Source organism: Necator americanus, chromosome IV (assembly GCF_031761385.1).
Source record: "Necator americanus strain Aroian chromosome IV, whole genome shotgun sequence".
NCBI lineage: Eukaryota > Metazoa > Nematoda > Chromadorea > Rhabditida > Ancylostomatidae > Necator > Necator americanus.
Window position 1 is genome coordinate 12,724,382 of NC_087374.1, and position 14,309 is coordinate 12,738,690.

Here is a 14,309-nt window from a genome sequence, read left to right on the forward strand (position 1 = left end):
CCACCACGTACCACAACTATGAGTCACAAGGATTTTATATAGGGACCTCGCGGCCCGCCACGTAGATCAAAACCCGCATAGGTCTTGATATGGGGATAACTCGTTTGTGATAGCAATGCACTCATCCTTCTTGTTCATTTTTGGACTTTTGGCGGTTATCCAAAAGGCTTCTAGTGTTAGCATTGATGAGCACCAATGAGGTAAGCACTAGCCAATGTGTTGCTGTTTGAGTTTGCCTACCGTTTAGATGCTTTCTGTAAGTGATAAGGCGCTTGAGAGAACAAATCATTAATAGCTTTGTTTTTTCTGTTCTGACGAAGGCGAAAACGCCGAAACGTTAGTTGTTAATAAATATCAATACCAATCTTGGCCACAGCTCAAGCAAATCAATAAACAAGACTGTTTTCAAGACATAAGTCTTAAAAATGTTCATTTTATTTTAGTTTGGTGCTCAACTTCTTCTAGCTTGGCATTCAAATTCTTTTCTATTTGCATACCCATCTTTTCAACAATCTCACCAATTATTCTGAAGTCATGGAAATACAGGACATTGGGTCCCAACTAATTTTTAGTGCTTTGCATATTTTGGTAAGTTATCAGCATATCTACAGTGAGTTTTTTGCGGCCCGATGGATCTTTTTCTTCTTTCTGATAAACTTTGGAATGTAATTCAGCCGATAGTTTTTTTTTCCCCCGAGCTTCTGTGGGTGTTACATTTAAATGTTTCTCTTAATCCAAGAAAATTAGTGTTTTGTGTGTTCTTTCGATTCCACTGCTTCGTGCTTCGTCATCCAATGCAATGCTTCTTCCTGATAAACGAAAAATATTTGACATCCTTCTTACGTGTTGCCGTCTTGAACTCCAATATGTGTTCCCTTTATTGCTTCCAGCGACCTTTATTGTATCAGTCATCTGTGGCTTACAAAAATGTTTACCGTCCTTTCACCACATGATGGACATTGACGCAATGATTTCTATGCTTTCACATTTCATTTGTATGGCTTTTCCCATTTTAAGATATGACTCATGCAATATTCATGCAGTTCAAAAGATCCATATCAGTTCTTCCCGTATCAATTCTTTCTAAGGGGAAAAAATTGATTACTTGTTCCGGTTACCGAATTACCTGAAACTATCTTCCAGAAAAACTATCTTTAATCAAGAAAGACGGCAAGATATTTGTAACTAATTCGTTCCGCACTTTCCATTGTTCTATGGAGAATTCAAAGAGGAAAAACACACAGATTTTCCGGTCACGAATCTATATCAATATAAGGAACATTCTTGTAGACGGAAAAATGGCACGTATTTTATATCCATGACCAGATTGACGCGAGGCCACTTCTTTCAGAAGAAAACCAGTCAAGGACAGATTTGATATCCGAAATTCACGGGTATATCTGCCAGAAGGTTACTCAGGATCATATAAAGTGTCAGAAGTCACAAAAATATTCCTGCTGAGACCAGAAGAGCTTCCAAATGGAAAACGGGAGCACTAACAGGCTAACTATAATAAATTCCGATTGCGGAACTTCCACCATACATCAAGCTTTCCATTCCACCTATCGCACAGAATTGACCACATAGATACTTGTTGTGACACAAACCAATAAGAATGCTTTATATCTTTCTATAGAATTTTCATAAATAGATCTAAGATAGTCAAATCACTCACAAAAAGAGGTAAAAGAAGAGGTTTGTATAACGATGTGCCAAACAGAACAGCGTCTAGCACGACATCAGGAGCCTTCATTCCACGGTGACCGACTTCGCCAGGTTCCGTGGACGATCAACCTGTAGTGAAACTGTTAGAGATGAAATGATGGGAAAATGTCATTTTGAGAAGTTTTAAACCCGCATAGGGTCAGTTTTTCCGGCTTACTTTTTCTAATTCACACATATCTATGCTCATTTCATACGTTCTTGACCATCCAAAACTTTTTTTGTGAATTTTAATCTTCGACGACCAATGTAATGCCAAAATCACTATGGGAGAAGTTCCCTTAGCAGCTTACTGCCCATTCGAAACAAGTGTGCAACAAGCGTACAGATTAAGGTTATGCAAAAGGTGTACCCAAATGAACCGATCGAAATTTTCGTGGTAGGACCTGAGCCTTAGGTGTCCGAGTGCTTCTCGGGCATAATGTCCATGTGTCGCGGAAACGATTTGTGCCGCTGCTCTTGAGCAGAATCGCCGAGGGTCATGAACAGAGCCTTCTTCCCATTCCCCCAGTGATTCAGACGTATCATTGTGCTGACTTGCTTCCCGCACGAAGGCGGAACTAGGTGAAGTATAAAAGTATAAAAGGTTTTAAAAGGTGAACTTAGAAAATTAGAAACTTTACAAAGACTTGGCACGAAGACAACGAAGGAACTTACGTTTTGCCCATTGAGTTCAGCGATGTGGTACGCCATCAACTGAAGAGGAATTACAGTGAGAATGTTCTGGACACAATCAACGGTCTTTGGAATCCTCAGCACATGCTTCATACCCGCCAAATCCTAAAAACAGTAACGATTCGGTTAGAGCCTTAGCAAACAGACTATTGATAGAGCTGACTTTTTCTGGGACAGTCTTGTCAGCAATGATAAATGGAGCTCCACCGCGGGCAACTACCTGCTGAAGGGCATTCAGAGACTTCTGGAAATATTGAGCATCCATCAAATGGTAGGGCACCGTTTACCTCACAACAGAAGTGCAAATAAACAAACCTTATAAACCAAATCATTACAAATGATCATGCAAATGCGGAGATTTTCATCTACCATAGCCAGAGGACCATGTTTTAATTCTCCAGACATAATTCCCTCACAATGTAGGTAAGACAACTCCTAAATTCTAACGATTTCACGTCAAAATGAACTCATCAACGTCTGACAGAAATTACCTTTATTTTAAGTGCACCTTCAAGACATGTAGCGAAGTTGAAACCTCTTCCCATAATTAGAAGCGACTTCTCTTTATAGATTTCTTGGGCGATCGCCAATGTTTCCTTATCCAGCTCCAAAACTTCCCGAATTAAACCTGGAAGCAGAATCAAATCAATTCAATAACACAGTAGGGACAAATCTATGCACTCACTAGGTAGCTTATTAAGGGCTTCAATAATCTCTCGCCTCCTGTTCATCATAGAAATGCGATCATCTGACAAAACCAACGCAAACATGAGAAGCGACAAAATTTGCGACGTGTAGGCCTAAATGCAAAGCTGGCTATCCTTAGGTACACAACTTACTTAGGGTTAATTCTGATTTAGAGTTCTAACCTTAGTGGATGCGACACCAATTTCTGGTCCTGCATTAATGTGAACTCCACAATGAGATTCACGGCAAATCGATGATCCGACGGTGTTTGTGATACCAATTAGAAGGGCACCGCGAGGTTTACAGTACCTGATATACAGAACTAGAAATTTCAAGAGCAGAACTCCGAGGTTCACAACATAATCACACACTGGACATTGACAGTGTGAACGTTAGATTTTAAAAAATACACAAGTACAGTCGCACACAGGAGTGTTCAACAAGGTTGACGCTACGCGTTCGCGGTCGAAGTGTTCACAGGTCCCCTCCCTCTGAACCACCAATCGATGGATTTTGCTGCGTTCGATCGATAGATATATCGGGGCAACCTTTCCCGCGGATGCGAGGTGCCGTTCGAGCTGAGCGAGTCTAGCGGCGACTACTGTATACTAAGATCAAAACAATATGAAGCACGGTGCAGTTGCATAAACGGCTGCGCTCGAAGCAGTGAAGTAAGAATCAAGGCGACCCTTGCTAGTACCACTCACGCAAATGCACTGACCACATTTCTTTTTCACTCGACTATATGTACATACACACCTTAGAGCCATAAGTGTATCAGCTGTTTCGCCACTTTGTGAAATAAATATACAAACGTCATCGCGGAAGATCGGTGTCTTACGATCCAGAAAATCAGATGCTAACTCCAACACAACCGGCAGCTCGGAGAGCTCCTCGAGAATCTCAAATAATGACAATTTTAGAGGTAAGGTAAGGGGTGTACAACGGCTAAGGAGGATCTAACCTGACGACAAGCGATGGCTGAATGATAAGAAGTGCCGCATGCGATCATTATGAGTCGTCGACATCTTTTGATGTCTGCTACGTAGTCCTGTATACATAGTGTATTATACTGCAGGATTCGCAGTCTTTAAGGAAACTACCTTTATTCCTCCCAGCACCACTTGTCCACTTTGCTGCACGCGACCACGCATTGTGTTGATGACGGACTCAGGTTGCTCAAAGATTTCCTGTAACTAATTAATATTGAAGTGGGTCTAGCTTGAAGGTCAGGCTTAGATCCTTCGCTCAAATTCACAAACGGAATTGTGACAAGAAAGTAGCATAGTATTTCTATGCTGTACGTCTCTAATACTATCGCAAAAAAGTACATGGTTCAGAGCTACATCGGTTATCGTTGATCACACGGGGCAAGCCCAATAGTACAATCGTTCAAATAAACCTTCAACTTCCGGATCTTCACAATTCCTATAGTCTGGTCAAAACGATATGAACCATAGTGCAGTTGCGGCTGCGCTCGAAGCAGTCATGTTAGTATCGAGATAGGACCATCGGGAACTCCAGGGAGGAGTGGTGCTAGCAAGGGTCCCCCTCGAGCACAGGTCCCCCCTCCTAATCGTTGAAATTCACCGCACCGCTTACGTGACTGTAGACCATCAAGTCGTTTTGACCCTATTATACTAATTCCTCTGCCAAGCAGAGACTCTCAAAAGATTTTCAGAGCGTTCACTCTCGTGTTTAATGCGTTAATATATAGTACGGTTTACTAATGTGCATATAGAACCCAAATCCCATTCCGAGTTCTTGGGTCGACCGACGAATCTTTTTTTGCTTCTTTTGCTTTTCACCATGCTGCTATGCTCATCCTGAGTATTTTGTGCTTGTTGCTTCATTCTGGCTACAGCACTTTGTTTAATAAGCTTATTTTTATATAACATGTGTTGCTTGTCTTTTGAGCGATTTGCGTCTCATCTAAGCATTGATTGGTGATTTATTCAAAAATTTCAACATTAGAACTACTGCCGCACTACGATACTCTTATCAATAGTTTCGAGAAGGCCTTACGTCGTCTGCAGCGGTAGCGCCGTTCTTTGAATCTGTGTGAAACAAGCGCGAAATCGTCGGACAATACAACTATAGCCGGGTCAAAGCGAAATGAAGCGTGGTGCAGTTGTGTGAGCGGTTGAGCTCGAAGCGGTGCGGCGGAGATAGCTGTTGGAATCAACATGGGACCACAGCGAACTGCAGCTATGGATGGTGCTATCAAAGGTCCCCAATTGATCCCAATCGCTACGCCGCACTGTGCAGTGTCGAACGCGTCCGCTTACGCAACTGCACCGTACTTCATATCTACTATACTAATATACTCTTTGACTCTACTATATGTGTGAGGAAGTGTTAAGGTCTATTCCAAAAAGGAGCACGTGCGGTGATTATTTGATGTGGTACGTTAGCGGACTTCGTTCACAGATCACAAAGAAAACGATGATCATCAGATTGTTCCTAACACGTTTTACGTTACATGCGCAAAATTTTCGAAATCTTTAGTATGAGTTGCGCGTCATCCACTGTTTAATAAGGGATATCCGGTTCCTTTTTCGTTACCGAGATGAAAAGGAAAAATTTCTTTTAGATCGAACAGGAACGAAAAGAATTTCAATGAGTTCAATGAACAAGAAGGAATGAATTTCAAACGACTAGTGAGATATTCGTAAGCAAACTTAAGCAAGGAAACTTTAAAATGTTCACAGTTTCGTAAGGTCATGATCCCGCATTCTCGATATTAACAAATGGAACGCATTGCCTTCTCTCTCAAAAAAAAGTGCTAAGAAAACTAACTGAAAGAAGGAAAAAAACGCTTACCTTCTGCATAAACGTTTTGAAGTTGCCTTTCATTATCTGTTGTAGTTCCAAATTTAGATTCTGAACATCTCTTGTCTGCTGCTTGTCTTCAGAAGAGAATTTGCGAGTGATACGATGAATTGATAAGGCTAAAATACTGCGAACTAAACAAACATCTTTTTATTAGACCACAAGAAAAAGCATATGATATACTTCTTGGAAAATGAAAAGCGTATGATATACTTCTCCGAAAATTCAGCAAATTTTGTGCATATTTCTCGTTCTGCGCCTTTTTTTCACCAACCATCTACTTCATACAACTTTGCTGTGCAGCAAATATTCCATAACGACTTTAATCAGTTAGCTTCACGCTGTAGAAAATCAACAATACCTCCGTCCTCAACAAACGCGATATCGTCATCCTCAAGGAACAACACCTGCTTGGTGTGCTCAACGATAGCGGCGGCATCTGACGCGATGAAATATTCCACCTGAGGAAAGCAATTCCTAATAGTAGTATTTCCCGTTTATTTATGCCTCACCTCCCAATCTTCAGAATCAAAAGGTCGAATGTTTGCAGGTCCCCTGGAATGTTCAAGGATGTGTGCAGAGCGAACACCTAAACACAGGCAGTCCCAGGAAAGTTCTGTTTTTATTTCAAAAACGAGACGTTATCAAGCTTCTTAATCTTCCGAATTCCGCAGTAAGAAGTGAGCTCTAGGCGATCCGAACACAACCGCTTACGTAATTACAACAAATCAGCTCATTTCTATCCGACTGTACGAAAACAAAACCCTTCCTGTAAGGATTAGTCAACTCATAGATGGCACAAGACAACAACAAAACTCCCTGCAAGATCAATGACAGAACGGAAAAATTGGAGGAGAAACTATTCGTAGATGGTAAAAAAGAATCTGCCCGTAGGAAGACAAGAAGCTTTCTCTGACTAATCACCCAACTTCCTCTCTCAGCCGCATTCCCATTCTCTTTTCTTACTCTTTCTTTCCTCCCTTCTCCCTCTCTTTTCCTCTTCCTCTCATTCTCACCGTTTTCGCCTGTCCTTAGCACTTACTCCTCGAACTGAGATGTGACCCTGCCCTCTCTACCTGGGATATTTCCATGATCTGAAAAGGTAACCGCGGTAAAAGTGAGGGACACTCAGCGTCCTTGAAGTAAATAATTAAATAAATCGAGGCCGTAAGACTTAAGCAGTGGTCTTAGAGGATCTATGACTCGTAAGCTAAAGTTACTCTAAAGCTAAAGTTAAGGAGAAAAAAGTGAGATAGAGCGTCCAGAAATAAGCGTGCCACCGAGTGCTCCCTCGCCCACAACTACATTTTCTCTCAGTATTCGAAATTTCACCAAACAACAAGAACAGTTATTAGAGTCTTAGAGGATCTACGACATGTAAGCTAAAGTTATTAAGAGAAAAAAGTAAGTCAGAAAACTAAGAAATAAAGGCGCCAGTGAATGCCTCCCCCTCCCCCAAACTGCACTTTCCCCGGCAGCTGCAGTACCGACGCATAAGTTATGAAACCGCACAGGAGACTATTTCCACGCATCCACTCCCCCTTTGCTCGGGCCTAATCGTGAAGACCTTCCGGAATTGAAAAAAAAAGTACGGACTGAACACAGAAAACCGAAAACCAGGTAGAATAGTGAAGGAACTTGTTGATTTGAGCGCTTTAACAAGTGCTTTCATAAAGTGGTTGTGGTACAGACGGGTCAAAACGAACTCTAACTTAGCGCGATTGCGTAAGCGGCTGCGGTCGATGCGATGCAGTGGAGTGCAGCGATTGAGATCAACTGGGACCCTCTTTAGCACCACCCATCATCTTCGCAGCTCAATTGGAGCTAGCGATGGTTCCAGCTTGATAACAACCTCTAACTTTCTTTAAAATTAATTTTCAAGTTTTAATTTTTTTGTTTTACCTAACTACACGCAAATGAGCCGATCTTCGGATCGTTTTGATCCAACTGCATCTTCCTACATTTTTTGCAAATCACCATGTCCCACTGCCGCACCGTATGCAACAAATTTAAGCGGGATTATGGTATGTAGTGACGTGAAACAAATGCAAATGAGTGAAGCATGATGCAATCGGATTATGAGAATGAAAACAGTATCTACTGTCACAACAGTGCTCACCCGACGACAAATCTAACGCATTGGGAGTTTCAGCGAATGATTCTTCCGTGGATTGTTGGCGAACTGAAATTTACAAATGTCATTTGATTCTATTTCTATTTTTCGGAGAAAAAAAACCGTGTGTAACAATGCGGAAAAAAAAACAAACTACTTACTATGAGTTGCTTGAGTTGAGGCAAATCGTCGAGCTGAAATACGAACATTATGAAGAGCAGTCAAACAGTCGTACTAAGCTGAGACAGGAACAAACTACTTCCAAACGTAGGATGTCTCCACTACAGGCCAATTTCCTACTTATTGATGTTTATTATAAGTGTTTATCCAACATTTATCGCTCACCTCTGCTGAAAGAAACTGGGAAATGGTTTGTCTGCAGTTCGCTGTTACTCTTTATTCCTACAAGAAGAGGAGATCCTCGTCGAGTGGCAACTAGTTGTCCGGGAAACTTGGGAGATTTGAAGGCTAACGCAAATGCACCTTCCTGGAAATTTTACAAGATTTTTCTGCATATGAAGTCTGAGAAACAATGATGTACTGCAACACGGAAGCATCGAAACAAATCCTATGCGGTAACTAGTTAAATCTAAGTGCAAACTTATCAGTAGATGTTAGTGTTAGTTGATTAAGAGCAAAGTAAAATGATTTCTGGAAAACTCCTACCAGTTGCTGGACGACAACCTCAACCAGCTGCCTGAACGAGAAATCCGGGTAGCGGTCGTGGATGTGCTGGATGAGCTTAGCTATCACTTCGGTGTCCGTTTCAGACTGAATTTAAAAGAATAATTGTAACCACTGTAAGAGAAGTATGGGAGCATACCATAGAATCGACGATTTGGGAATCTTTCCAGGAAAGGATAGGACCATGGTGTGGTTCACAAATAGGAGCACGATCACGTTCAATTCTCCTTAGCTCGGAATTAGATCGGCGTGAGAAACGGACATATCGAACTCTTTTCCCTACGAAGCACATTGAAACGCCCCACGTTTACGGGAGCCGGCGTCGCTCTTGCTGCGAGAGTGGCAGCATCCCATTGGTTGCCGCTCGCTCGTAGTACCGACACGTATGCTACTCCGAGACGCAGAGAATTGTGATGTGACTCGTAGGGAGAAAAGTACGACGTGTCCTTTTCTGATGCCGTTTTTCTGAATAAGTAGGGGGAAATGATTGTGATCGATCTCATAATAATACATCCCAATCCTATCTATTCAGGCAGATCAGACGTCTACAGTGGTCCTATGCACAACATTGGTGTACGAGGTGATCGAGGATATCTTACCGGATTGTGCTTACCTCGAACTTGTGTCCTTTCTTTTTCAGGTACTCCTTGATTTCACGGTAGTTAGTGATTATTCCATTGTGTACAACCAGGAATTCTTCAAAGAAAAAACCATTTGACCTATGATATATGAAGACGTATTATTGCTTCGTGCTACTTGCCGTTCTTCTCGTTACTCCTTTGCGGATGACTGTTAACGTCTTTCGGCGAACCATGAGTGGCCCATCGAGTGTGTGCTATTCCGCAATGGATGTTGTATTGCATATCCATGTTCAGCGATGCTGAGCACTCTTAAAATATCCAAATCAGACCCATTTTATAAACATTTTGTTGACAACGCAATTCAAAAAGTGGTATAACCTAGAAATTCTTGTTCTCTTACGGAATTATTAGTTCCTTAGTTCTTCATTAAATTGAATTTCAGAGCAAATATAGTGGACTCAAAACGAAACGGCCCAGCTGCGTAAGCGGCTGCGCTCGAAGCGCTGCGGTAGAGTGCAGCGGTTAGGATCCAGGAAGGACCTTTGAATGCTACCAGTCTTCGTTGCAATTCGCGATAGTCAGAACTCCATTCCTACTGATATCTGCACCGCACCGCTTCGAGCCTAGCATTTTACACAGCTGCTCCGTACTTCATACAGTCATTACCTTACCGTACCCTCGAGTTGGGAATTTGAGATGTCTGGTGCATTTGAACAACTACAGTGTTCTGAATTCTCGATGTTGGTTCAAAATGGCAGGCATTACTCACCCAATTATCCTTCAAGAGGAAATCAACGGAATTCTCTAAGTTTGGCGTTTAATCCTCAACAACTTATTGCACTATTGATTTCATCTAGCCACCAAACGTATTAGTTTTCTTCACTGATCTACTTTCTATTTAATTTTAGGTCTATTTATCAAATAGGCTTTACTTCTAGTTGTTTTTAAGCGTTCTAGTAGTCTTGTGTTGAGTTTTTCTCCAAAGAAATCCTTTATCTTCTCACCTCTGCAACTGGTGATTTTGTTTGTCCGCTCCAGTGATTTTATCTTACCAGCTGCGATTCATAAATAAAATCCGATGAGGTGCATCTATACTCTTCAAATAAAGGATAGCAAAATTAAATTAAAATGATTCAGGACAAAGTCACTGGTGTATCAATGCGCCAACGCGTTTTACTGCAATTCGTAATCGTTTAGGCATTTGGAACACGTATTGGCCTCTACAATGACTTTACTTGATCTCTTTACAGACAATTTAACGCATTTCATGTCTTTTCCTTTCATCCATAGCTACAGTCGTCCCAACACCAACTGAGTCCTGGCGCAATTCTATCAAGCTCGGAATGGGACCACGCCCATCAAAAGTCCAAAGATAAGTAAGAGATAAGCGTATCACGTCGAACTTAAGATCGTTTCGATTGGTTTGGTCCATGACCTTTCGTAATGATAAACTCACCTTTAATTGACTCCTCCAGTACTGACACCTTCCCGACTTTTTTGAGCAGCAGCACTTCATTGTGAGGAGCATCAGGCTCATTCCCACCATCGATAGCAATACCTGAATATAGTGTTATTCCTGGGTAAATGTTTGCTAAAAATCCTTCGAAAAATCAGACCCACCAGCCGAGTCGTACCCTCGATATTCCATACGTTGGAGGCCCTTGATCAACACGTCAATGATTTCGCTACGGGTTTTAGGGGTTAGGAAGTTTAGGTAAGCGAAAATACCACACATGGTTCACCTCTGGAAACAATTATGAACCTATTATTCATCACTGATACCACAATTTTCGTAGAAGGAGAAAATGAATTTAAAAAAAAAACAGCTCCACATGAACAATAAAGATTGGATCGTAGGAGGTAACGCTATGGATGACTGAACGGTGACACAATGAGAGACAGTGGCTTCCTTTGGGCGGGAGAATTCAGTGTTAATCAAAGATCAGATCGAATGCGTAGATCAACGACATAGCTCTGAAGGGCAAAAGGAAAATCTCTGAGATTTTGAACGATTCACTTCTTCATTTGTGTGTCCAATGAATCTCGTTACTTAGGTCTAGTAGAGAAATTTTCTTCTCGACTTGTAGCATTCCCACAAAGTTTCATTATCCTCGGGCAGTATACCAATCTGATATGATGAGAAAATCCTCGGAAAAAGCTAGAGGTTGGTTATAGGTTGCGAGATCCGTGATGGTTCCGCTTATCCCTCTCTAATCGTCGTAAAAAAAACACTTATCCAGCGAGTATGTGAGTTAATCAGCGAAGTTAGCTTTGATTTATAAATTCCATAAATAGATAATAAGTAAATTCATGAAGAATTCCAAAGAAGTCATTCATACCATAATCATACCGCTCAACTCATCATGATGTCGTGATCAAGATGTGCCGGCTAGCGACGCTCTTATGACCCTATGATCCTCCCATGACTCACGCATTTACTCACCCTCTACCCTGACTTAAAGGCATCACCCCGCGAATCTGAGGTGGTACGGATTTCAGGTGGAGTATTCGTGCACGGGATGGGAGACTATGGAGAGGAGGTGATTCCGTCCATTTCTTGCTAATTGCCTTAAAAAACGGCCCAGAAGATACGGCTTCAGGCGTAATGGCGCACTATTTCCTACAGGGAGTTCGACTGGAGCGCGCCAGCCCTGTGCCGCGCCGCATCTTCCGGGCCGTTTTTTACGGCAATTAGGAAGAGATGGACGGAATCACCCCCTCTCCATAGTCTCCCATCTCGTATACGAATGCTCCACCTGAATTCTGCATCACCTCAGATTCGTGGGGTGATGCCTTTAAAAGCAGCGTATCGCGAAATTCACCTGGTAGGGAATCCCCAGAGAAAACGTAGAGTTGGGCCTGTAAATTATGAACTGACTTCAGCCAACTTTTTCTAATAATCGTAAAAAATGGCGTGGAAGAGATTGTGAGAGATTTATTGCAATGTTGTGGACCATAGCTATTCTTCTTCTTCTTAAGAGCTTTCTTTTTATTTTTTCGTCTTCTGCAATTGCATGATTTGTCTGTGCAACGGCAAGAGTTAATGTGACCGTTTGAAATTTTCGTTTGTTCCGGGATAGGCATTCAAAAGCCACTTTTCTAAGTCATCTTTCAAAAATCTCAAAACGCCTTAACTACGGAGATTTTCGTGCACAGGGCTGTTCGCGTCGGATGGTTAGGTTTTGGTACATCTTAAGCCGAACCCGTTAGGTACATCTTAAGCCGAAGCCGAGTCTTAAGTTTTCCTGAATTGGAAAACTTTTTGCATGCACTTCATTTAGAACAAATGTTAAAGTAAAGAAATAAAAAAGAATTAAATAAAAAAGAACGATGGCAGCGAAGAAATTTGCCTAGGGCATTTTTTCTTGACAAATATTTATTCTTTTCTGTGGGAAAATGTTCTTTGTTTTGAAAGTTTTCGGTAAACGATTGATTACACTAACAAGTCATTATAGAGTGAAATTTCGTCCAAAATTTAGGGTTTGCGTAATGCTTCGGTAGGTATTTCTGCGAGGATTTAAACTTGCGCTTTCTGATATTCACACGAGGCGTCTAAGGAAAACGATAGGAAATCAAATCGACATTACGACTTTTACGATACAATCAATCACAGAAGAAACAACTTCCAACGACCGGGCTCTCGTTTTTACACTTTTTAACTTTTATTTCGTTTTCAGCTTCAATTATGTTTTCTGATGTTGTTCTGTTCTTGTACAGATCCTCTTTGTTTTTGCTTCATTTTGAGCATTTTTCATTTCTTTTTTCACGTTTTTTTCCAATTTCTACGTGGCTACGTTGCTGCCTTTTTCCCCTTTGAACCTTCCTAAAAAGTCAGCTACATCACGGTACTGCGATACGAACAGAGCGGCATATGACCTAGTGATGTGGTGATGGATGGGCGTGGCTTGCCGATCACAGCTAGCCTAAGCTATGCCTGCTCTGACCTACCGACAGCCTCTTCTGCAGGCACTTATTCGGCTGCAGATAGTCGGCTGTGGGTACCTAACGACCGTCCCCAGCCTTTCCTGTAGAAAGACAAGATGAATTGTGCAGAACGCGACTTACCGCAACCACACATTTAGGCGTGTAAAATGTGCAGTGTGTGCAATCCTCACGCATGGTATTTCACGGTATAAATTTATAACCCTCTGCAATTACAGAGTTTACGTGTTTTCAGGACCATTGGGTCATCCAACTATTTATTTACCTGTAAACATGCGGAAACTCACATGAGTCTGAGAGGTAGGTGAGAGTAGCAAAAGTATTTCAACATCAGCAACCACCCAAAGATGTAATAAGTTGTCATTTTCCAACTTTGAAGTGAAATACCATGCATGAGGAGTGCACACACTGCACATTTTATGCGTCTAGATATGTGGTTATTGCAAGTCGCGTTCTGCACAGTTCATCTTGTTGTAGAAAGCTCATAGTGCACGGCAATGAGGCGAAGAGAGGACGATCTCGTCTTGTATCCGTTGCTTTGTATCTATGGGCACTCATTAGCTAGCATGTGTTGAGGATGAACTGCTGTCCAATCCTTTGTGATGAGACGATCGACTTCAAACTAGGATCGTACGGGTTTAGAATCCAGTGTGTGAGCTATACAATAACTTGTAGTTCGTTGGTCTCCTTCCAATGAGCTACGTTCTGCGTTCGCTCTTACAATCATTTTTTCTGTCCGGTTGCACAGTTTCCCCTGTGTATAGAGCATGACAAGATTTCCTTCCGTAGTACAAGTTCAAAAATATGGTAAATAATGAATCATGAAGAAAGTTACATCTTATGAAGGGATGAAGTTCTTAGGCGTATAAGTAGGTTACAGTTGATCATACTCTCAGATGCAGCTGCAGAAAGGAGGATAGCCTTTTTGAGAGTCTCGTTTCAAGTAGACCACACACACTTAAGTCCTTGAAAACTTGCAACTTAGAACTCATTCTCTTTCCGCTTAATATACTTCTGCTCAATATTAGAATTTCATCAACCAGTATTTCCATTAACTGTAATCAAATAATTTC

The 14,309-nt window shown here is 41.6% G+C and overlaps 1 protein-coding gene across 3 annotated transcripts; it reads right to left on the reverse strand.

The window, feature by feature from the left end:
* Positions 1-1,749: 1,749 nt before the first annotated feature.
* Positions 1,750-11,029, reverse strand: RB195_001092 (uncharacterized protein; the record flags this gene model as incomplete). Of its 3 annotated transcripts, XM_064197704.1 has the most annotated exons (21): positions 1,750-1,794; positions 2,380-2,502; positions 2,561-2,641; positions 2,713-2,832; positions 2,889-3,025; positions 3,083-3,197; positions 3,267-3,393; positions 3,844-3,986; positions 4,049-4,135; positions 4,188-4,274; positions 5,908-6,035; positions 6,278-6,377; positions 6,429-6,505; positions 8,036-8,098; positions 8,191-8,223; positions 8,375-8,516; positions 8,696-8,800; positions 9,327-9,409; positions 9,474-9,602; positions 10,751-10,852; positions 10,915-11,029. In XM_064197704.1, the coding sequence occupies 21 exons, from the start codon at positions 11,027-11,029 to the stop codon at positions 1,750-1,752; spliced, it is 2,142 nt and encodes a 713-aa protein (XP_064053583.1). The 3 variants fall into 3 exon arrangements, with proteins under 3 accessions (XP_064053583.1, XP_064053584.1, XP_064053585.1); XM_064197702.1 differs by lacking the exons at positions 9,327-9,409; positions 9,474-9,602; positions 10,751-10,852; positions 10,915-11,029 and adding an exon at positions 8,853-9,005; XM_064197703.1 differs by lacking the exons at positions 1,750-1,794; positions 2,380-2,502; positions 2,561-2,641; ... (12 more) ...; positions 8,375-8,516; positions 8,696-8,800 and adding an exon at positions 9,234-9,269.
* Between the last annotated feature and the right edge of the window lie 3,280 nt (positions 11,030-14,309).